Source organism: Opisthorchis viverrini (genome assembly GCF_000715545.1).
Source record: "Opisthorchis viverrini unplaced genomic scaffold opera_v5_77, whole genome shotgun sequence".
Taxonomy (NCBI): domain Eukaryota; kingdom Metazoa; phylum Platyhelminthes; class Trematoda; order Opisthorchiida; family Opisthorchiidae; genus Opisthorchis; species Opisthorchis viverrini.
In genome coordinates, this window is record NW_008751733.1 from 83,208 (window position 1) to 109,284 (window position 26,077).

Here is a 26,077-nt window from a genome sequence, read left to right on the forward strand (position 1 = left end):
GGACATAGTAAGAAAATTTTCAAGCTCAGGGTACACACATTCATTAGACAAAACTTTTTTTTCATTTCGGGTAGTAGCTGCGTGGAATGACCTTCCTCCGACGGTTGTACACGCTCCTTCTCGAACCCAATTTAAAGCACTATTAGACATTTATTTATGCGAATCCTCGCGCTGGCGAGCGTACTGCCCCGCGCTGAGAACATAAAGAGCAGTGCTACACCCTTTTTTCACTTGTGCCCTTCAGGTGAACGACAGCCGTTGGACGACAAGAACAAAAGCGACCCGGGAATCTTGGGCAAATGCCTTGATCTGTGTATCGATCCGTGAATCGGTGACAGAAATATCGGGAATGGGGTCACGTAAGATGAATGGGGTGGTAGCTCTTCTGCGTATGGAGAGGTTAGCTTGTTACAGGTCTGACAACTGAAATATTTAAACAAGCAATAAAAGCACAACTCACTTTGTAGGCATCGGATCTGAAGCTTTCCTCACGCGGTCCACTTAGGTTTGATTGGGTAAGTAAGAATGAAACGTACCCCGAAACGTGGCCGGGATGTGTGGGATATTTTGCTTGAGGGGCTGATCACATAAAACCTATCGAACCTGGATGATTCCTTGCCAGGAGTAAGGGTTTTTTCATTGGTCCATTGGTGCGCTAACGCCATCACAGAGGACCGATGAGCGCAAGTCGGAATACATGTCAACTCACTCGAGAAAGGAAATTATCCATGAGCCTGCTTCCGCCTTACTATCTCCGTCTCACCCAGAACCAGTTGCCATGGAACTGCGTATCCCTTCGCCGATCCCGGCACCCCTGACGACCGTTACGGGGATGCCCATAAACCGGAGCATGTCAGTGCAATGATGGCATGGCACTGCCATATCCAGTGTGATGGCAATTTCGCAAATATATTCTTCACCCACCCAAGACTGTAGTCGCAATTACGAGCAAATATCTCATCCGTCCCTAACCGTCTCTTGGACGAGTTCTTTCGTACCCGATGAATTTTCGCTCAAATTTGGCTAGCCCGGTTCTCTGCTGCAAGTCCGGCTTGCCTCTTTTACCAGTTCAAATCTGTATACCGTGTTCGGGTCGTACCTTGCAACCATCCAACCTATCCCCTGCACTTGACTTCCCTCCAACAGTGCAACCAGTGAGTCCTCTTGGCTTCAGAGGAAACCACATTTTTGCGAAAAAACTCGCCGTGCTCCCAATTTCAATTACTCCATCTCCATCACCACTTTTGCTCTTTGTGACTCCGGCCTAAGTTCACTCATGCCCGGCAATGGTTTTCAGCTTTAGTTCATGCCAGCTGGCTATGTCTTTGAACTACTCAGACCTCCTATCCATTGTTCCCAAAAAGTTGGGACAGAAACCTATTATCACTATTTCATCGGATATTACCCACTGTTTATGACATTGTCCTCTTTTTGTGCAATCTGCACCCCCACAAATCCCCCAGTCATGCTTCATTCTGACTGTAAACATATGATCATGCTAGACGGTATGCTACCCACAAGTTGATAACAAATATTATTATTACTACTACTACTACTATTATTTGAGCGGTGAACACGCCGGCACACAAGGTTAACCCGCTAGTTCATAGAGCTGCGAGTGACCATCGGTAAAAGCATCTGTTAAACAGTTAAGTAGTCGTTTGTTCGGGAATGGATCACGTGAGTCGGGCCAGCCAAACATTTGCCTCAATTTGGCTTGTGCGTCAATCGACTACCAGGGTTATGCACACGTAAAAGAAAAAAGCCAGGACTCCCGCCGTGCACAGTTCAATGGATGCCCAAAAATCTTTCTTGTCAAGAGAGCCATCGTTTTGAGGAAGGCAGCAACCGACCATCAGGTCAGGTATTCCACGTATCCAAAGTTTGTGAATGAAACGATCACAACTGAATAAACCGCCCAATAGTATGATAGATTAGTTGCAATGAAACAAAGCTTTTAAACGGTTCTAAACACGTTAAAATGCAGGGCAAATTTGCATATGGCAATCAGCTTACCTCAACATGTAGGGAGGACAATAAAGCTTGCCAAACTGGCTTTCCTATGGTAACGGGAACCCCCCATTTCCAAATACCATTTGTCCCATTCAGTCATCAACCGGGAGGTGATAAATTACATACATACATACATACATACATACTTACTTACTTACTTACTTACTTACTTACTTACTTACTTACTTACTTACTTACTTACTTACTTACTTACTTACTTACTTACTTACTTACTTACTTACTTACTTACTTACTTACTTACTTACTTACTTACTTACTTACTTACTTACTTACTTACTTACTTACTTACTTACTTACTTACTTACTTACTTACTTACTTACTTACTTACTTACTTACTTACTTACTTACTTACTTACTTACTTACTTACTTACTTACTTACTTACTTACTTACTTACTTACTTACTTACTTACTTACTTACTTACTTACTTACTTACTTACTTACTTACTTACTTACTTACTTACTTACTTACTTACTTACTTACTTACTTACTTACTTACTTACTTACTTACTTACTTACTTACTTACTTACTTACTTACTTACTTACTTACTTACTTACTTACTTACTTACTTACTTACTTACTTACTTACTTACTTACTTACTTACTTACTTACTTACTTACTTACTTACTTACTTACTTACTTACTTACTTACTTACTTACTTACTTACTTACTTACTTACTTACTTACTTACTTACTTACTTACTTACTTACTTACTTACTTACTTACTTACTTACTTACTTACTTACTTACTTACTTACTTACTTACTTACTTACTTACTTACTTACTTACTTACTTACTTACTTACTTACTTACTTACTTACTTACTTACTTACTTACTTACTTACTTACTTACTTACTTACTTACTTACTTACTTACTTACTTACTTACTTACTTACTTACTTACTTACTTACTTACTTACTTACTTACTTACTTACTTACTTACTTACTTACTTACTTACTTACTTACTTACTTACTTACTTACTTACTTACTTACTTACTTACTTACTTACTTACTTACTTACTTACTTACTTACTTACTTACTTACTTACTTACTTACTTACTTACTTACTTACTTACTTACTTACTTACTTACTTACTTACTTACTTACTTACTTACTTACTTACTTACTTACTTACTTACTTACTTACTTACTTACTTACTTACTTACTTACTTACTTACTTACTTACTTACTTACTTACTTACTTACTTACTTACTTACTTACTTACTTACTTACTTACTTACTTACTTACTTACTTACTTACTTACTTACTTACTTACTTACTTACTTACTTACTTACTTACTTACTTACTTACTTACTTACTTACTTACTTACTTACTTACTTACTTACTTACTTACTTACTTACTTACTTACTTACTTACTTACTTACTTACTTACTTACTTACTTACTTACTTACTTACTTACTTACTTACTTACTTACTTACTTACTTACTTACTTACTTACTTACTTACTTACTTACTTACTTACTTACTTACTTACTTACTTACTTACTTACTTACTTACTTACTTACTTACTTACTTACTTACTTACTTACTTACTTACTTACTTACTTACTTACTTACTTACTTACTTACTTACTTACTTACTTACTTACTTACTTACTTACTTACTTACTTACTTACTTACTTACTTACTTACTTACTTACTTACTTACTTACTTACTTACTTACTTACTTACTTACTTACTTACTTACTTACTTACTTACTTACTTACTTACTTACTTACTTACTTGTTAAGTCGAAATACCCCATTGAGTGGGACAGGTAGTGAGTAAGCGCTGCTCACTTCAATTCGAATAAAACGGTCTCCCGGTAAGTAAATATTTGCTTTCGGGGTTGCAGTGTCTACCTACGACTTCTGACTTATCATTTGTTATTTTAATAAAATCCCACAAAACACAAAAATCTTCAGCCACAGTATTCAGAACGCATTCACATGCACTACGGTGAATCGATCTGGGAATTACGGTCCTTGTGTTCGTGCAAATACCCCGTGATGATCCAGGCCGGTTTACTGACTCATGAGGTCAGCATGATAAGACCCTTGATAGCAAAATTATGCAGACATTTTAGGTTTCACCTTGAACCTAGGTGATTGATGCAAAATATGCGGCTGAGATACCATATGAGTATACGCACCCGAAGTCCTTTGTTAAGTCGAGAAGATTGTCGTTGTATTCGGTATGGTTCTGTAATAACAACAAATAAACAACGGTTATTGATTGAATAGAAGTGTCAATGATTAACACAGCAACAATTCAATACGAACGTACATTCAAGATTGTAACACAGGTCTTTGAGCAGACCCGACGTAAACGTCAAGGAAAATACAGGTTAAGTTTACAAACTTCATCTGTATTTTGTTTGGACTATATATAGTCCAAACAGTGTCTGAAATGTGGAATGAGAGTCATGAAGTGTAGGTAGCTGTGAAGGAATCAACAAACGTTCACCGAACGCTACAGGCATGACTCCATGCTTAATGCTTCTTTGTTGAAAAGACTTGAGTATGAAGCCTTCTCATTTTTTCAAATCTTTATGGACGCACACCGTCTCATTACAATCAGCAAAAGCAGTCCAATTTGATGTTGCGTCGACAACACATCACCTGCTGCCTCTGATGAGTGAGGTCATCCATGTAGTTGAAGGGAAGTTTTTTCGCTCACGTCGAAACGATGGTCAATGATGTATTCGCTGAACCTGAAATTTGGTTGATATGACTAGTAATGATACGTTTTTATTCCACTTAGTTTAGGGAACAAATCGGTGGTCAGCGTTCATGCAGTATTTCTAAGTGAACCTATCCCAACACTTCTGTTGGATTATCATCAATGGCTCACTTGGAAGACTAACCTGAAATCGTTTAAAAACCTTTCTACTCATTACCTTTTCCTAACTGTATCGAGTCTGTTGTATACTTACGTTGCTAAACTTCAAAGGATTTCCGTTGCGTATATTTGGTTTATAAGTAGCTAGAAATTTTTGACTTCTCGATTTACAGTCTTTAAAAGGTTGGTCAGGAAAAATATCGTCAGTATTTCTCAGAATAAATAAAACTCTCATAAATAGTCTTTTCGTGTGTGATATTTCGTCGTGTAAGTGAAGTCGAGATGCGCTAAAAAGCCGAGAAAAACTGTACAACTGAACAGCTCTACAATGCTTTCCGATGGCATCAATTACGGGACAAAATCTCAAATGAAACTTTTTAAATCTCTCCACAACGGCGGCAGTATCCTTTACTTAACCAGTATCCGGTGGTATATGTGAAATCTTGAAAGATATATTCTCAAGAAATACACTCATTTGCAAATCAATTTGGCCTTCATGAGAGACTCAACTGAACCTCTCGTTTATTCTACAACTGAATGTGCTGCACACAGGCCGTCTCATGTTTCAGTTGGCATGACATTCGATATATCGCGATACATGTGTAGACGTAAGGCTGACGGAAACTCGGGGACGAGACATTCAGTTGAGTCTCCCTTGAAAACCAAATTGACTTGCAAGTGAGTGTATTTCTCGAAAACAGTTTAATTTGGATCCAAGTAGAACATAAGGTTGACGGAAACTCGGGGACTGTGCCTACCTGATGAGCCTCAAGAAGGGCAAAACCGGTCGTGGGCTGTCGAAGAGTTTCCAGCAACTTGTGAGTAGTTTCTCCCATGGTGCGAGATATGCTTTCCGGAAGCAAGGAAACCATTCAGAATAGTTGACTATCTAAACAGGATAATTTGTGATAAGAGATAAGTATACCTACAACCTTCTTCACATGCACAACTCAACTAGGCCATAGTAGTTTGTATGAATCATATCACGATAGTTTCAGATTCAGATAGTTCTGCACCCCGTTCCCCATTAGCTCCCCGGTGAAGAAGCATTCTCCTCTTCGAAGTAAAATAAATAAAATGGCTTAAAACGTTTAGGAACGGTTATGAGCATCATCAACAAATTACTTTGCATCGAATTTGCATGAGGTCACACGGTCAGACAAACAAATGTTTTTATTAACTACACTCATATGTATACCAATTTGGTTTTGATGGGAGACTTCCCGGGAACTCTGCTGAATCTCACGTCTACGATATTCTTAATCTAAACAGATTATTGTTTGGTTGCGCTTGCGTCATTATATATAATTTTTCGCGAGTTGAAAATAACGGGATAGGCGGTATTCCCTGCCAGTGAACAATATACCAAAGTTAAAACTCCCGCTTACCAAAATCGTAGCGAGGGTAGCAAACAAAGTACCTTCTGCTGATGGTCCCTGACGCATGCATTTTATCCTCGAAGCAATGCCACTTGTATTTCCAGTCTACCGTTTAACCGACATATAATCTAGCGCTGCTGAACATCAGCAGTTCGATTCAGTGCTGCTACCACAGCAAAAAATACTACCAACTACCGGATTAGTGCCAAATTCAGAGGCCGCGTGTTAAGAATGATGAATATTCCCAGCACCTACCCATGCATATGGAGGTTAGACGTCTTTTAATGTAGCGCCTTGCGGCTCGGTAGAGCAACGATTCAGAGCCATAAACGCACGATATATTCTCTCTTGGGCAAACCGCTTAAAAACATTTTACTGAAGTGATTTACAGCCTCAAAGAAACGTGATGGAGGTTAAGTAAGTCAACTCTTGTCTTCGTCCTCAGACTAATTTGAACGGATGTGACATGAGAGGATTCGAAACTTTGGAGTGTTCAATAAAAAGACGTACAGCCTGATAGGAAAATTTATAGGGAACTAAGAGTGAGACCCATTTAGCTCCTAATGCTACATATCTAGACTGGTGATGGAGCCATTGTTCTGTACTCTTGATGATGTAATTACAAGGTTCCAGGAGGAAATTTTCCTAAAGGAATCTACTCACGAGGTTGCTGAAATTTCTTCGACAGCCCGCGACCGGTTCCTTTCTTATTGGGGCTCATCAGGTAGGCGCAGTCTCCGAGTTTTCGTCAAACTTATGTTCTCCTTGAACCCAAGTTGAACTGTTTTCGAGAAATACCCTCGTTTGCAAATCAATTTGGGTTCAAGTAGAACATGAGGTTGAAGAAAACTCGAGAACTACACCTACCTGATGAGCCCCAAGAAGAGCGAAACGGGTCGTGGGCTGTCGAAGAGATTTCGGCAAGCTTGTGAGTAGATCCCTTTAAGAAAATATACGGCTATATCTCGAATATCATGCCAACGGAAACATGAGGCGGCCTGTGTGCAGCACATTCAGTTGTAGAGTATCATAAGCGAGAGATTTAGTTGAGTCTCTTGTGAAGGCCAAATTGATTTGCAAATGAGTGTAGTTCAGAAAATTTTCTCATTAAAAGTGGCACTGTACCAAGTCACATGTTCAGACCGCCACAGTAGGACCTTTGGTTATCGGAAGAAATATGTGAACTTCATCTAGAATTGTGGTAAAGCCTCAGTTTTCTGTCAATCCGACCTCGTACTTAATGGCACCGATCCCAGTGTAGTCAACGCTTTTTTCTAAATCGCGAAAAGCAGGCCATATTTCAAAACACGAGGCTCTGTGACTTTTTTGTGTGGCTTTTTCTATTCAAAAACCTATCACTAGTATTGATCATTACATAAAATGCGATCTCCCCAAGAGAGAGCATTGCGGCGAAATAACGTACTCTACCCCTCAATCGAGGAAGCACTTCGAGGGACACTCAAACCTTACTTTGTCGAAGGGGGTGATAGCCAGCGGTATCACACAATTTCTGTAGTTTCTTACACTCCCTGTATTTTCGACTGCTTTCATGAGCCTGTGATAGGCTATTTTACCAATACTTCTTCGTGGGATAATGCAGTGGTTTTGCACTCCAGACCAAAGCCCAACTGCAAACATGATAAATATGTATAGCAGTTCTCAGCTTCTCTGTAATTTGCTTTGTATGGGAAATTTGTCTGTAGTATAGCTTACAAAGGCATGGAACGATCTGATCTGTCTAAAATAAGCATTCTATTAAAGCAACAGAAACAATTGCTATGATTTGGCACTGTATAGGCGTTCAATTATTGCGCGTTTTCCATTGTACGTCCTAGATTTGTTACGATTTGCACATCAGGAAGAGTTTTGTATCTGGTCCCTAGTTGTGGTAATCTTCCTTCGAATACCGTTCCTCATGAAAATGCTGCTATGTTCCCTCCGGGGGAGTAATCAACTTTTCAGAGGTCCCTTCTGTCTAACGTTTCACATCGCTATGACACGTGATGCACATTATATCATTATTAATGTAATGTGTTTTGTGTAGGCTGATCGGTCCCTTCCAATGCAAACATTGTTCGTAACATTAGGTACGAAAAATCGCACATATTGAGCTAAGATGGCGATAGGCTTGAATGTCCCATGAGAGCTGGGGTAGACAGTTTTTGATATCTCATTCCTTTTTAGCTACTCAACTTTCATTGGTAGTATAAAATTACTCGCCTATATTTGCTTGAGTGGCAGTGGTGATCCATTCAACGTAAAGCTCAGTCTATATATCACTACAGTTCATCATTCTGTCTTCTCGATACCCAATGATGCTCAACCTAACTCGGCTCCTAGCGATGACTCACGCGGAACCTGTCAGCTATATTCATCAACAACCTGACCTAGACTGTTCTCACAAAACCATTCATCTGAACAAAATACTGCGGTCATAAGTTGAGAGTTTTGAAAACAGAACAATATAGGATAGGATGGTAGAACTGGACATCTTTCAAATCCTAGTTTATTGCCATCACTTTTCTTGCTGCCCCATCCGTATGGAAGTATAATTTGTTACGTGGTGCTTAAGTCTAGCATGGTAGCAAACACTATCCGCTGGTACTGAACTCTGCCCGTATTGAAAGCTTGCTATGTTGCGTTGGGATACGTATTATTCACCGAAATGCAGGGCTATTAGGTTCATCTCTCTCATCATGTTAAACCTGATGCCAAATTTCCCATAAGATTCAATAGCACTTTCCACTTTACTGCAGTCAACTACCTTTGGAATCACAATTTGCATCAGAAAAAATCCCAGGATTGACACGTCACGAAGGAAGTGTCTAGGACGTTTATTTACGCTTTTGAGCACAAAAGTATTTCACACCCGAATTTCCATTCTCAGATCCAAACCAGTTCTTCCCTAGACTATCGCCATCGCATCTAAAGTGAACCTGCTTCCAGTCCAACGCACGCCCTACCCAAGGTCTCATTCGGACTTCTTTCCCACCTCTCAAGAAGTGGGGCTTTAATGTATCCGGCTATTATTGATGCGGATTTCGGAAGGAATCTATCTTTTTGTCCCTCATCTCCCATCTTTGCTTATCCACCCAACACTATTAGGTTTCCTTCTCTCTTCTCTTTCTTCCACCGAAGTATCACCATGGCCTATTCCATTTATCCCATATGTGACCTTCAGTTTGTGTACTTGCAAGTATGTCCATCGTTCTCTTCCGGTTTATGTAGGGAGTCTCCAATCATGAGTTTGCTAGTTTTTTGTAATTCACCTATCATCATTTTCGGATGTCCTGTTACAAATCCACAAAAATGAATAAAAAAACTCGGTTTCGAGGTTTTCTTTCAAGTAAACGGTACCTTACCTCATGTTTTAACTCATCGGTACACTTTCCGGAAGTTGACTGCCGTTTCTAAGCAGAAATTGTTCTGACCTCAGAAACGCCAGAGTCCGCCCAGTGTTGTCTCTTGCAAGTGCTCTGCACATAAATTCAGCATGAAAAAATTGTCTTAAGTGTGTATACGCCTACATGTCTCACAAAAAATAGCTGCAGATTCGTTTTCATGGTCCCAAAGTTGTTTGCTGGAAAACCGGACCTGCTTTATATCGTGCGTGAGATAGAAGCATAGCCAATAAACCAAAGACCAAAATTTTGACTAAAGATCCTTGTGGCTAGCCGTTGATGTGTGAGTTAGTTAAATTCACGACTAGGTTAATGAGACCTAGTTGACAGGAAACCTCTCATCGGATAGCGGCGACGTTTTCACCTAGGGACTTCTCGCTTGCTGGAATAATATACATCTTACATCTTCATTGTCTCTGATAAGTTAAGCTGCACTCAAATTTAGATGAGACTAATTAGGTTGTGGGAAGTTTAGCTGTACAAAATTGTCGCAAAAAGTTCACAGGGATTGCTTCAGGTGGCTGTGACCACCAGCTAAACATATATCTATTAAATAAATGAATTAAGATCGTTATTTTGGCTGTTCAATTTGGCATTTAAAGCAATCAAAACATTCAACGTATCCAAAACAACTGAACCTGCTAAAGCAAGACTTATATTATACAACATAAAATACAAACTGAATCAGCCTTTTTTTAAACACAGAGCAAAGTGAGCAGGTGCGTGTGTTTGGCAAATTCTTCTCAAGGTTTTTATGGCTGCGCACGAGAATAATTATTACTCGTGTAATAAAAAATAATCAAGTGACCAAAGCTATTACTGCAGATGTATTTCTTTAACAGATTGTCACTTTCTATCCGTTTGCAGATCTCCTTAGTCTAGTTTAAATTTACAACTCCCATGAACGAATGTACTAGGATTTCTCAAGTAGTAAGAGATGCCGTTTACTATTCTGTTAGTCTCCCCACGTATTAGTTTCTGGAAAGAATTCATGTCACGAACTTTGGGTTTGATATGGAGGGTTATGGGCAGAAAACAAGCAGACGAAGATATATTTTTCACACAACAGGTTGATGTTGAACAGTCCTAACACGGAAACCGGAAACACCGATCCCCATGAATTGCGCCCACTTGTAAACTAGTTCTGGTTTTAACAGGAGACTCATCTGATACCTGCCTGAATCTTTTGTTGATGGAATTTCCCAACTGAATGTGCTGCACAAGGACTACCTCATGTTTCGTTTAAGAAGATATTCGAGATACCGAAATCTATTCAACAGATTACGCCAGTGTCGCTCTTCTTGGGTCTCATGAGGTAGGTTAGTCCTCGAGTTTCCGCCAAACTTGTGTCCTACTTGAATTCAGATTGTTCGCCATTTGTGAAATACACTCATTTAGAAACTGACGGGAGATTCATCTAGGATTTAGAGAGTTCCACCTTAGCGCTAGATACACCTGCATATCAGTAAACTTCGCGAGTCGCTTAAAATGTGGGTCCGGGGAGAACAGAGGTTTGAAGGAATGTCTGGGCATTCATCTAACTAATGGACCCTCAAGAAGTACGAAACGGGTTGTGGGTTACCAAAGACGTTTCAGCAAACTTATGGGTAGTGCGTTACGTTTAAACTCTGATTTCTTGATACACTAATGCATACAAGGTTGGCAAAGAGGCTTTGCTAGCCTCTAAGTAGTGTTACATGCAGAAAAACACTTTGGTAGCCCCAGTATCCCCTCGTATAAAGCACAAAGCCTCCTGCGTGCAACAAGCAGCGAATTCAGTCGCAATCTATCTAGGACCTCCGTTGAACCAACTTACTATTCATTTGAAAGTGTGCCTCCTCTAACTACAAACTTCTTCGAATGCCTCGTTATCACCGACTCGATCTAGATATTGGAAAGAAGTATGTTTATTTTCGACACAGGGTGGCCATTTCTTGAAAATTGCTTAACATGGAGACCTTCATGAAGTGTGCACCGAGAGGTGGTGAGATACAAGCACATGTTCAAGAAGTACTTTATGCGTTTAATGTCAAATGGGACATCTATACATGCCAACCTTGAATGACCTCTCACATGTGTAGCCGTTCATCCAAAGCACTGATACAAACGCCGAAACAGCTTTGACAAAAGATGGTTAATTTGGCTGTTTCAATGCGAGAATGACCTGAATCGACGTGCATGTAATGTCAACGCTGCCACTACCATGTTGTTCTCGTCCACCGTTAATGTCCAAAGCTGGCCTCTGCATACACACATTCGCAAACCGAATAGGAGGTACACGTGCATACAGACAGGAAGTCGATTTGAAAAACGTGCACAGTGAGCTCGTTATTTACTACGAATAGTAAGAACATTGAACACACGGTCTGAGTGGAATTCATTGTCAGCAGCTCCTGTGTGCCATGCGTGCGCATGCACACAAATGACCATATGAAGCTGACGTCGTGGTGTTCAAGGTCAGATCGGCACCACGACGTCCGGTCTCTTCCGAATATCTGTCAGTCCGTTGGTCCGTCCACCCGTCTGGATCGTTTTTCAAGTGAATGCGAAACGTTGTTCACCGTTTTCATGTGCAGCTTGATTAATATTTGGAGCTTTCAGATACACAGTTCGCTTGTGAGTACCACGAATCCGAAATGAATCGACGTAGAGTGACGGATAACCGGAAACGTGCATCCGGGACTAGCAATCAGGTAGCAAGGCAGGAAATGTGCTAAAAGACGGTTCTGTCGAGAAAATTAATCACCGTGTGCCTGCGTGTGCATTCTATCGAATGATCTTCGATTTGTATAAGATTTCTGTAGTGCTTAAACTGCTCTGAAGCTACTGTACGATTGCGCATGACTGTGTAATTACTTAAAGACCAAAACGAATCCATGCCCTAACGAAAACGATCCCTGACTGGTCGCGGTTATTATGTTTTCGTGCTGTACACTTTTTTCGTGAGAATAGGTATTCAGGTGCTGGTGAACAACCCCAGTCACGTCTTCCATATAGCCGGTGTCTTTGAAGGTGACTGATTTGATTTTTTTAACTCGGTAACAGCTTGCCTCACAGCGCATGTTACTCGCCCGTTTCCAAAGGTCAGCACCAAAAGTGATCTTGATTTTATACATATTTTCCTTTGGTTATGTCGTCTATTCAGTTACGGTGGCGCCTATGGAAAATTCGTTGTAAACTTGGGCGATGCCAGCATTCTGAATTTCCGACATCAGCTAATCCAAACAGTCTGCAGACCCGTATCGTTTCCATTCATCTGATCCACAAACTTCCTCAACCACTTACAGCATTCAAAGAGCTAAATGAAGACTGGAAATACCTATTCGGATCCATGATGGCCCCAGAGGACGGCAGTAGTCACCTACTGGAGAGACCATCGTTAGAAGCGACGATCTATCTGATGGAAAGGCTTTTCCTTGGTCTGTCAGAGTTTTACCAGCTAAGTCTCTACCAAACAGACCAACCTGTTTGGCGCCCTAAGATTATTCGAGTTCTCATCAATTTGCCGCATGTCTGCTTAGTGGACCAACAGTTGATACCGTTGGTGAGCCCCTTGTGTAAATTCCACAATGAGCTGGATGGCGATATGTCACAGGTACCCAAAAAACATTGGTCTTGAGCTAACATAGGGGAGTGACTGGTCTACTTTGGTGACTTTGCGCTGGATAGCACAACAAATACCGCTTCTAAGTTAAATACTGCCAAGCATACAGCAAAAGTCACTATATAAGGACTATATAGGGACACCCAGAATGCCTCCAATCACCGAGCATCGCATTAGCCCTTTTCAATGGCTCACTTCGAATAGCCACCTTTATTTGCGGGAGAAATATCGTGCAGTCCAGTGAGCCTCGTTACCAAATGGATAGGCAGCACACTAAGCCGCGAAAAAGGGACGGGAGACTTCTAGCAATTCTGATCCGATTACAGTGTCGTCGAGTCAGCTTTGCCACCAAAATCAGAAAGCGCTATTGCCAATTATTATAGTATTTTATATCGGTCAAGCTGTATATGCACACAAAGTTAGGATACCAAGCTCGGCTCTCCTTGTTACTTGCATGACTCAGTTCTGGCTGTAACAAACTAACTTGACTTTTGAAGATATTATATACATATATATATATATGTATTAAGATATACATGTTTATACCTTTGTATGGTGACAAGAATTGAAACCTTCTAGTTCTACTACCGGAGGTGTGACATCTCTCTAATCCCCGAATGAACGTACATTTATTGGATAACTAACCCGTTCAAATCGATCTGGTTCTGTAGTTGGTCATGTTACCGGGAAAACGATTGGCTAATTTTGTCGTACTAGACAGCGACACTAGGAGGAACAATTTCAGAATGTCCACACAATCATATTTGAAGAACCGATAGACTTAAGGTTGATCGTAGGTCGTTGCGGGATTGATAGAGTTCGTATTGACATCGCTCTCAGCTGAACCCTCCTCCTCCTCCTGATGCGATCATTCTGTTTGATCCACACACCGGTAGGATCAAGAATATGGACTGCCGATAGGCTATATTGGAGAAAAACTTGATTTCAGTGCTCCCTTCCTTTGATGTGGACTCACTAGAATAATTGCGCTAGGATGAGGAGGGGACTGTCTAAGTGACAGTGATCTGAGTTCAAAAAGACTGAAGTCTGTTAGGTATCAGGTGCTAGAAGCTTTTATCAACCGAAAACATGTGAGTTATATTGGGCTTTCTCACCAAAATAATCTCCCTAGAATGTCCACTATAATCAGGTCCTGTAGTTAGTCCCCATTGTGGAGGGGCACAATGCAGAAAATGTGAGCCCACCCTTAAAATCAAAACATAGTTATCCAGATGCAGCACACTGCTATTAAGGTTGATGAGAAACCTTCAACAGCTTACGGCCGCCTTCGCCGGAACTCATTGCGGTGCAGATGCTCCTACTTTACCTCGGACCTACTTCCAGCGATCTTGGGTTCATGAATAAGTATCCACAGTTTTCTTTTAAGTTTCTCGATAGACCACTCATGTTACGTCAATCCAGACTGTTCATCCAATGTAAGATCGTCCAGCTTCTATTGATCCACCGCCAGCTTTTCATTCACAGGTTTCCTATGTGAAGAGCATTTGTTTCTACTCTTAGAATAGTGGCTGGAACGTGTGGTCGACACACCCCGAGCGGTAGAAAAAAGAAACTTTATTAGTGGTCGTTTGAAGTCGCGGAGTCTGTGTGAAAACTTAAGAGTATGACTTCTACAACTGAGCGGATATTGAAAAACCGCTGGAATTTTTGCAAGCAGCATCGTTCTCTTGTTTGATCGAATGTATGGCTGTAACTAAAAATTTCGCCAGGTGATGGTGCTTGGACCTTGTAGAACCACGTTTGTTTATTGTTCTTTGTCCCTGAGTCAGCAAGTGGCACCCGAGCCGTATGAAATATCTATCGATGAGTCTCCAGAACCTCCCTTTGTTTACGTGCATCTCAGTTGAGAAAAGGGGATATTGACCCACTATAAAGTGACCAGTTAAAGGGTGCCTCTGCATTGTATATTAAGGAATTCAGGTCAGTCAGGTAGGTACATTCTAGTCTATTCTCCTATTTAGCTAATCAGTGTACGCAGTTATTACTCCCTTTAAGTAGTTTATCACAAAACGGTTGGTTTTCGTTTTCTTAGGGTCAAAAGTTAAATAGGATAAAAAGCTGATCCGGTGTAATATGCACAAAACCATCTTATTTCTGCAGTCGTGTTGACCGACGACTATATTTTACTGATGATCCTCTAAGGGACACAATTCACCCAAATCGAATCTACTCTAAAGTAAACTACCCATTATGGAGTGTAGGTCTTTGTTGCAAAGGCCTTATCGATGCTTATGGACTTATGCGTACCTCAGCTTTTTTAATTCCGAAAAGCGATCAACTTTTGCAAAATACTTAAAAGCTGAACGGTCGGAAAAATCTGTGCCTTTTGGTTAATTTGAACGCTTGAGCAGGAATTTTCCCATAGCGAAAATATCACACCATTCCCATCAGAAAGTCAAGCTGTCAACAACGGAACGAAAATGATGAACCAACTGATACGTTTTGTTACCATTAGGCCAACCCGGTTAGAAGTTTGAACACTTAATGGTTCGATAAAGGGCGGCTGATCACCAATGTGATTACTTCGTACGGAATGCATCGCCAATCATCGTTTAATCAAGAAAACCAGATCACGTGGTCACATGTGCTGAGCAGCTCCTCACTAGCTCCTCTAGCGTGGTTGATTTCTACAGCCTTTCATGCTAGCCTCTTCACATGCTGGCTAGACATCACATGCATTTACGTGCACCTGAGGTGAAATACAAGGAGCATGATTCATATGGAACGATGGAAACCATTGGCAGACTTCCGAAATCAAGCTGACTTAATAAGGTTTACAATCTAACAGCCCACAATGTCGTATATCGTAGAATCTACATGTGTGCCGTTACGTTCGACTACATCCCTGAACGGCTTCAACAAAAATGACAAGCCTGAAGCGCACTTCTGGTACTGATCGGAAGTCCTTTCCAGAAAATGTTAATTCCTAGAACCTATATACAATGTACCAGGACATTTTTTTGCAGCAAACATCTAATAGCAGGTGTCTTTCTGAGTTATATTTCTTCAGTACGTCTCCACGAGACCTAAACTTTCATACACAATATCAGGAGGTGGGTTTGATTCACCCAAGATCTGTGCTGCAACAACGGCTCGCGGCAATCAATTGTTTGCTAAGTGTGGAGTCCCACGATCACTTGTACATGAAAAGGGTTCACAGTCTGAGTCAAATCAGTGTTCCTGGTCTTGTAACCCTACGACCGTCGGACACAGTCTTACTCCTATTTACCGTGCACAAGCAGAGCGCTCTCCGGACACGGTCAAAAGATTTCACCGAAAATTGGAGAAAAAAGCTTTACGAACGCAAAGGAGTGTGGGAGAATAGATACCAGTCCCCAGTCCAACATACAATGTTTCGAACACGGCATTCCAGGCGAAATAGGCAACCCTTCAGTAGTCTTATTGTGAACACTGCGGAAATCGAAGTATCGGTAACTCATTCCAGCGAGGAAATGTATTATTGCAATTATTCAGTGATTTCAGTAAAGTGGATACACACAAAAACAGCAATAATTGTGATGACATCCAGTCCCATTCCACATTCTAGACAAATGCATCAGTTCGTACTAGTTTCGAACCGTTTTCGTGATCAACGTAGCCGAATGAAGCACCTTTGTTTGCGTGCACTCACAGAAGCACATTCATTTACCTACCGACTTGTATCCTCTCCTCCTTAAAAGTTTGCCCCCTGGCTTTTTAGTGCATAGGGCATAGGAATGTCTGCCATACCACAAAGGGGGGGGGGGTTCAATTAAGAAGCTTGTTGATCTGCCGATAGAAGACAACAAGAAAAACCATCATTCACTTTTTTCAGAACTTTCTTTGCTTTTCATCTCAATCGAAATGACATACACGTTAGGAGTGTTTCCTTCAATAGCAGTAGGAAGGGCAGCGACAATAGTAAATTATCCAAAGAAAGAAGAGAAAACGTGTATGTGTGTGTGTGTTAACTTACAATAATGTGCACTACTCATACGGCCAGTTTTTTCAAGTATAATACAAGTCGATTTGTGCGTGCTTTCGAATTTGGACAGAAATCAATAAAATGAGTGTGTGTGGAAGCATCGAGGCCTAGAGGACGAGAACAGTCTTGAAGGTGTGAGTGGGCTTGATAACTCGTGTACAAAGGTGCACGGATGGTAGAAAAATTTAGGTTGGAAGCAGTTTGTAGGCAAACACCTCTTTGACAAACTCCAACGTGAAGCCACAGAATAGTGAGACTGAACGAAATCCGAAGAAATACCTTGGTACAAATGATGAGCACTTGGTGTACCCTCATCAGACATCGAACTTCATGGGCAACGAGTGGACGGGCATGATTGCAGAACTCGATTGCACGTCGCTTGTGTACTGAACACCAGACTGATGAAGACAATTTTCTGAAGACAGTGAACGAATACATTGTTTATCATCCAAATAAAAAGAAAACATAAGTATGAACTAGAACGCCCTATGTAATTCAAGATGAGACACAGGTTTTCTCAGCTGTCCGCTGTTCGACTGAACGTTGCATTTTCGTTGTAAAGATCGCTGTTTGCATGTAATGACGGTGAACAAAATTCCTGTTTTGGTAATACGCTACAGTATACAGAGTGAGATACATGCGCCAGAATTATCGGTTCAGCCATCTATTGGCCTTGATGAAACTTTCTTACGTACACCAAGGGTTTATTCAACCGCCATAAACCATTGCGATTTGTACAATTAGCTACACAGTTACTTTGCCTCCAAGTTATACTGGTTGAACTCCCGTCCATGAGGGTGATATGAGAAAGTGTTCACCATAAAAACGTCGTCACCTTAGAGGAGACCGTTGTTTGGGGGACGCTAGTACCATACAGTGCCAAACCCTCAAGAAGCAAGCAGGAGGCTCTGTGCTGTCTTCATAAACTACAGGAAGAGCCTAACCTTCTCATCACAAAAACTGAGCGTATATTATCTACCTATACACTAAGCTTAGTAATCAGTCTGAAAAACTATCTTAAGTGTCCGATGGACCTCGCTGGTGCGCTGTTGAGCACCTGAACTGGTACTCGACGGCTATTTAACCCGCAAACGTCAGGTGGTGAGGGTGGGTAAGGGTGGGTGAGGGTTAGAAGTGGAATATCTTGTCCTAGTGACTCTGTTTCAATGTAACAAACAGGCATAACCAGTGACTACGAGGGATTCTAGCTGCACGAGTACGGCCAACAGGTTTAGTATTCAGCCGTGGAAATGAACGTGGCAGAAAATGTAATATGTCCCCATTTTTTTACACAATAACTGGGTTGGTTTAGACCTGCCTGACTGCCTAGCCGTTTTGTTTTGTCTGATCCTCATTATTCTCCTAATGCGGGCAAACACAAGCGGCCTGTTCACCCGTGAGCGAAAACGGGAGATATAGATTTAGGTCGTTGTGGACTTTGTCAGATGGCTCAGAGATGAGAAGACCTTCCATAGCATATCAATTTCTGAAGTGGCGAAAAAGTAGGACACAGAAATCCGTCAGCACGAAAGAGGTTGTCTCATCGAGGCAGTTAGTTAAGGCGTATGACCTACTGAGAGTAATGCTCACACAGTCAGAATTAAGGGTTACCACCCATTGGTATTTTTACTAGTGTTATCATCTGTGATGCATGTTACAGGTCGACAAAACTGTGGTTGCTGTGATTGGCTGCAGATAACTAATTGGGGACAGTATACGGTCTGTAAAGATGTCATAATGGAAGCAGCAATCAAGCTCATAGTCACAACCTAAGATGACCACTTTGTCGAAATGGTCACAAACTACAAACAAACAATCCAGGTGCATTTGTTCCTGTAGGACCTTTATCCATGGCTCTGAGAAGAACCAACGGTTAGAAAAGCCAAAAGCCTGGAGCTGTGTTGCACGACAGACGGGTGCAGCTGAAGTGTCGCCTAATACTGATCGGCCTCAGCGGCTTCAACATTTCGACAGGATGGTTATTCGTAATTTATTTGACCTGTCCGGTTTGCATCAACCACAGTGATCAGCCTTCCAGATGCCAGAGGACTGTGTAAAGTCGGTTGAGATTCAGGATTCCGCACAAATCAAAGTAGATACTCTGAATGATCTTCCCGGCCTTACTATCGTGCTAAGACTTGACAATGTCTTGGGAACTGTTAGTGTCGTGACCAGAACTGAACGAGCTGTACCGGCTAGGAAATATGAGTGACACATATTCAAGCGGTGAGTACTTATCATTCAATTCTGACGAAAAACGAGTGAAAAAAAGCAACCGAACACTTGGCTTTTGCCTCTGAAATTTGTGAGCGCACAGGATTAAAAGTCTGGTTATCAGGTTGCTGGAAAGAGCATGTTCAACTTCTGGAACCAGCCGGAGTTACGCACTTTCGGCGAAATTCTTCTGGATAAAGGGCCTTTTAAATAGTGCAAATTGATTCTATCTCCACTAATTTGAATTGTAGAATGTGCCGCTGATTGAAGGCTTTGCGAGTGCATAGAATTCGTTAGATCCTCCCTATCGGTCACCTACGTTTTCAGTGAACCTCCAATAGGACTATCGCATGATAATGCATCCTGAATTCAAACTGGGAGCGGTATTCTGATCGGCTAAGAATTTTTGTCCGGAATAAATGCCGGGTTATCTCACTTCTCAAAACGGAATATAGAAAACTCAGAATGGGTAGATTAGCTGTTCGTTGAGCTCCAAAACGGGTCGTCGCTAAGTGAGATCATATCATCAGCGCCTTGTAGGTTAGCGTTGCTCAGTATGCCATCAGTGTTAGTTATGCCTCTCGGGTCGATGAGTTGATGTGGTATTTTATTGGTACTCATGTAAGTTTGCAAAAACGGTCAGGACAAGCAAGCATGTTAGTCATCGATGTGTATTTTCATTCCGCATGTCTTGTGCAACGAGTTCTATAGAATGAAAGTAAGACCTAAGTAATCAGAAAATACATGTTAGGTTGACCTACCTTCGGTGCGATCTGTTCCTATATCCACCGCATACTGCTGTGATCTCTTTGAACGGAGATGTTCTGCTAGTGTGGGAAACTCGGTGTCTTGCAATTTTATCCTAAAGTGTTCGTTCAAGCTGTTAAGCACTGTACATGCACGCTCAACGGCAGATTCAGCGTTCCCAAGGTTGTTTTCTGTGGCAACAACTGTACTTCCATGTGGGATGTGTGCAGCACTCGGCAGAGGGGAACATTGCCTTGGTGATGGGCATGCGAACGGTGATACCTGTTGCGCAGAGCTCGTCGGAGTCCTGGACGATGCGTTCAATACGGCGCCGTAGTTGGCCATCATAACGGCCAGTTTTGATGCGGACCATGTGTGTTGTGAATTGCTTTGTGAGGTCTGCTTTGCGAAACACGTGCTTGAGTTACGAGACTGGGTGCAGACCGGAACGGACTCCGTTGGAACATGAGCTGCTGCATGCGAATCCTGAATAAGTTCGCTCGTTGTGTGTGAGTAGTTCCAGCTGGACTGCTGAAATCTGTCACCGTTCCCCAACCAATCATGGATAGGGAATCCACTTGACTCATGTACCTCGTTTGACTGCGTTGAGAATACTGTGTCCGTAAGGGGCTGTTCTGGTGCCAGAGTCAATGTTGATAGTCTCTCGGGAGACCCATTGCCGGGATAAATATTTTGCTTGGGTGTTGAACTTCCGTCCGCTTCTATGGGTGCTGGACCAGTTGGTGTGATGAACGGCTCAAAAACTGGCCGAACGTTGTAAGGATAGGCTGCTTCTGGGTCAGATACCTGATCAAATGATGCCACACGAGTTGAGTTGTCAGAAGATACGTTGTTTACTGGGGGTAATCTGAAAGAGATCGCCTGATACAATGAAGGGAGCTGGTTGTTAGTCGGCTGACTGGTTGCAAACGAAGGAGGATGTGACTGGCAAGGTCTAAACTCCACAGCGTCCTTCCGTTGCCCATCTGTGCTCTGTGCAGCTTCGGTCGTCTGGAAGGGTGACTGTGCCAGAGGGAAATTTGTCCTTGTAGGTTTGTTCGACGGTGACATGCAGCTTTTAAAGTTGTCTATCGATGTGCTGAAGCTTGTTCCAAGATTTAACGAACATGGATTTGTACAAATTGGGTGCTGAAGTCCAGCAGCATGAAGACTAAAGATGCTATCCAGAGATGACGAGGAGGACGGACCCAACTCTTCGTGCTCTGTAGCAGTAGATGGACCAAGATTCATCTGAGGATTAGTCACACCGATGGACAAGCCCAAACCGCTCCCAGACAAAGAGGGCAAACCAGTACGTAGGGTATCTATCTGATCTATGGCTGTTCCACCCCGACACAGCTGCCGCGTAGATGGAAGGAAGAAATGAGGCATTTCCTTTGGAAAGTTTTCCCCATGCAGGTTTCCCAACCCCAGACTGGAAAATGATGCCTGGGGGAACTTGTAAGATGCATTCAAATACCCGTTGTTATGCGAGGCAGTAGTTGCATAGGACATATGTCCGTAGCCGTTGGTAGAAGAGATACTGGCTGCAACGGCAGCCGCTACCGCTGAAGCACACTTGCGACGAAATCCACGAGGCCGCCGACGTGACGCCCCATCCTGAAACATGTACTCGGCAGCTGGGTCTATGGTCCAGTAATGCCCTTTACCGGGACGTCCCATTCCTGAAACAACCAAGGGGAACATATCGAGAATAGAAATCAACAATGCTCCGAACTTTTTTGTATGGAACTACAAAATAACTCAACAAAGTGATATTTCAGAGCGTGACAGGAAGTTTCATGGCGACTGGTGACAAAGATGAACCCACCTCAAAGAAGTTGTCATTCTCTTGAGATTGAAAAAGGAATCAAACTCACCATCGTGAAATAATACAACGTATGCAACACTTAAAGAAGAAGAATGAGCGGCTTTGGGCAAGTTGATTTTGGAAATTATAAGGTATAGATAAAATGGAAGGAAAGTTCATTATTGTGAAATAACGAAGGAAAATGAAAGCGAACTAAGCTAGCGAATATACACTCACCTGCAAACTAATTTTGTTCTTTCGAGAGACTCACCTGGAACCCAGCTGAATCTCTCGTTTATGATGTTCTCAGGCAACTGAATGTGCTGCACCAGGCCGCCTGATAACATCACAAACGAGAGATTTAGTTGGGTTTTCAGCAACCTTATGAGTAGTACATTACAAATATACACATGTATCGCGATATTTCAAATATTGTAGCGACTGGAACATGAGGCGGCCTGGTGTAGCACATTCAGTTGCCTGAGAACACCATAAACAAGAGATTCAGCTGCGTTCAAGCTGAGTCTCTCAAAAACCAAATTAGTTTGCAAATGAGTGTATATTCGCTAATTTCGTGCAATTTGGTTTCAAGTAGAATATAAGGTTGACGGGAACCCGGGGACTGCGCCTACCTGATGAGCCCCAAGAAGGGCGAAACCGGTCGTGGGCTGTCGATGGATTTTCAGCAACCTTATGAGTTGTACATTACGAAAGCGAACTAAGTTTTCCGTGGGCATGTTACAAAGTTATGATATCAAGACATTGCACGACCATTTTTTCAGAACGGATCCAGCAGACTGACGTCCATCAATCTGATAACAAAAGAGTAACCACGAGATCCAACAGATTCACGAGTAGGAGTCGTGGTCACAGTACAAAGATAACAGTGGTAAATTGGAAGCGTTAAAGACAGCATTATTTTGTCAAGAGCGGAACGGAACCAACGAACATTACATCATTCAAGCATGACTAGCTAACCAGCCCAGACCCTAGTCAATACCGGATCACGTGATATGACCTGGATGATTAAACGGTGGGTAGCTTCCGAATTTTATTCGACTAGTCACTCGGCCGTTGACTGAGTAAAAAGAGAGCCAAATACAAGATAATCAAATAAGATGAAATCTGTGCTTTAGAATGAGAGTTTTCAACACAGTCTTAACAACGTCAAGGAAAGAGGCAAGAAATGAACAGGGTGGTTCTAGGCCAAACAAATAGGTAAGCGAACAGGAGTCTTGACTCAAAATCAAAACACGTAAGTGCGTTCTACGAAAAGTAATGGTAGATGTTCCCGACTAGAATAATAAATTGAAATATTTCGGGCATTCGCGTATGCTCCGGAGGAAGTTTCCGTGATACACAACCAATCTGGGTCTAAACATTCGAGATTCTCGCATAGTTATGGCTGAATCTGGAATGGCCGAAATCATGCGAACACATATAGGGTGGCAGCTTGAACGAATAAGCCATACGCTCTAGTGTTGTGAATTGATCTCAGGTACAATTGGCTCGCTTTTTGTGTTGAGGTTTGACTCGCTTCGATGCCTACTGTGATAAAATGAATGCACAACCCTAGTGGACAACCCATATGTTACTGTGTTACTATGAATGAACCGGGACGAGTTGTTCATTACAGTCTTCTGACCCGCAAACAACTTACTTAAAAAAGGTAGTCGTTATTGGTTCTATGAGTTGAAGTACGGAAAGAATTGCTTCACAACAAGCTAGTAAGCTGAACCCAACATTCCCATGTATTGCTCGCTAAATGCGAACCAGCGTCCCTTCGGACTAAAGGGAGACAAAAGAATAAACCAATTAACTCCATTAAACACCTTATCATGCGCGTGCCGCTTGACAAAAACGTTATTTGTGGACCCACACTCGGCCTGTGGCACAAGAACACGGAGCCCTAACTAAAATCCATTTAGTATACCCAATATTGGTATCTTCAGAGGATAAGCGCACATACACCAGCCTGTGCACACTCAACGTCAGCAAGTGTCAAGGGGTTGGTACCTAATTTAAAATGCTAACGCTCATAGTGAGCTTTATGGTTATGTGAATCATTCGACAATTGTGACAGTTGCATGCGGCGCGTTCGCAAACGTGCACACGTAGGCTGGCTGTTCTTCCTAGCTTGTCAACCTGACAGGATGTGATTGCTAACAGAACGGTGAATGAGTTCATCTACCTTCCAGCTGCCCCAGCGCTCCAGTGACAAGCCTTGTTTCCGGTTCGATTGGCCGCGGTACAATGGGTGCGCAGTGTGCTTGTCTGCGTGCTGATGCAAATCTCCTGCACAAGCTATGTAGCCACGCGTCTGTGTTGAAACTGGTGACAGACTGTCAAATTTGCGTAGTGGATACTGGTAAGATCAGACGATCAGCGATGGTGCCGAAATAGCGGTGGGGCGTGACAGTAGCACCCATTAGTTCAGGGCTGACTATTCTCACTTAATGCTCGAGGATGCTGCAGGTGGTTTCTTTCTGCCGGCAGCACATGGTAATGGCCTGGATGCAGCGATCAATTTCAGGTCGGGGATATCTACTCTGTCCTAAAACCAAGGCACACTAAAAGTACTTGTATCCAGGTCATCCTCAGGACCATAATGAACATTATATGACCCTATATGCGGTTTCAAATTGTGACCCATAGCAATAATTATAGTGTACCAAACTGTTCAGGTCCTCGTGACGTAGCAACTTTTTCCCTAACTTGCCTGATCAGGCCTTTTCCGTTTAAAGTAATACTCAGGATTCCATCCCTTTTATTTGAACAGATTGCCTAATTTTCGTCAATGTTACTGCAAGAAATTTTGAACAATGTGGAAATCATGAGCCACTCTTAGTGAGGATTTCACTCGACTCATAGACACCAAACAAATGAACAGAAACGTGGAGCCATAAAAGTTCTCCAATTACGAAAGCGGTGGATGAGAGTTGGTATTCAAAATTAAGGTTACTCAACTCGAGACGGAATAAACAGTCCCTTAGGATAATGTATGTCAGCACCGCTGTAGGCTGGCCGAACACAGAAAAAATAGAGATGAATTGTGTCTTCGGGTCAGATCAGTGGTCGGCTTATCCCCAAGCCAGTTAGGCTAATTAAACTTTACTGTTTACCTAGATGGAATAACTGCTCATTTAGAAATCAAAGGCGGTGTGTGTTGTGATGCGTTAACAGTTCTTTCCCCTAGTTTCAGTTGCAAACGTAAAACATGTGGATAGTGTACAAAAACGAGTTGCAACCTCAGCGAAATACACTCATTTGCAAACAAATTTGGTTTTGCGAGAGACACACCTGGAACCCAGATGAATCTCTCGTTTGTGAGGTTTCCCAGTTGAAACCTTAATTTATAGAGTAAGTTGGAATTCACGGAAGACTCACCTGAGTCGTAGCTGAGTTCCTCGCTTTTACTAGACTAGACGTGCTGCCCAGATTTCACTTCATGCTTCGGTTGTCACATTCATTTGAAAGAATATTATAAATAAGGGATTAAATTGAGATTGACTTGGGTCTCTCATTAGCACCAATTTAATTTGTGAATGAATCAATTCCGTAACTTGCATCTAACTTGCTAATCAAGCACAAAATCGATGGGTTTAGAGGAATGGACCTAGCCACAAGAAATGCGAAACTGACAGTGAGTTGTCCAAGCTTTCTCATCAACCTCATAAGCATCAGCGGTGGGTACATATATGGCCACCCACGTGATTGCTATGTATTCCATTTCATAGCATTTGTTAATACGAGTGTTCCCTCGCGAAAATTCTCTTTGTTTGTTTTTTTTTCACTAAGGACGGGCGTTAAAGGTAAAGAAGACTGGCTGTTTGGCCAAAAGATTTACATCGAGGACGGATGTGAAAACCCAACTTCAATGTGGATCAGCTTGCTGAAACGACCAGTATCTATTTTCAAAGAAGTCCTTATAACATCTTTGGTCCTATTGTGGTCATATCAGGAATTACCATATCTAAGTCTTTCACTGAAGTGTTTCGTTGCTTTCAAGACAAGGCGAATTGTTTGTGGTCCGCTT

General features: G+C 41.9%; 1 protein-coding gene across 1 annotated transcript in view; it reads right to left on the bottom strand.

Moving 5' to 3' along the window:
- Positions 1-17,105: 17,105 nt before the first annotated feature.
- T265_04564 (hypothetical protein) overlaps positions 17,106-26,077 on the bottom strand; it is a gene marked incomplete at both ends in the record, with an annotated part of 29,743 nt that continues 20,771 nt past the window's right edge. Inside the window, 2 exons of the mRNA XM_009169339.1 lie at positions 17,106-17,685; positions 20,246-21,916. Of these exons, the coding sequence (XP_009167603.1) occupies positions 17,585-17,685; positions 20,246-21,916 (1,772 nt within the window). The remainder of the gene's footprint in view (positions 17,686-20,245; positions 21,917-26,077) is intronic.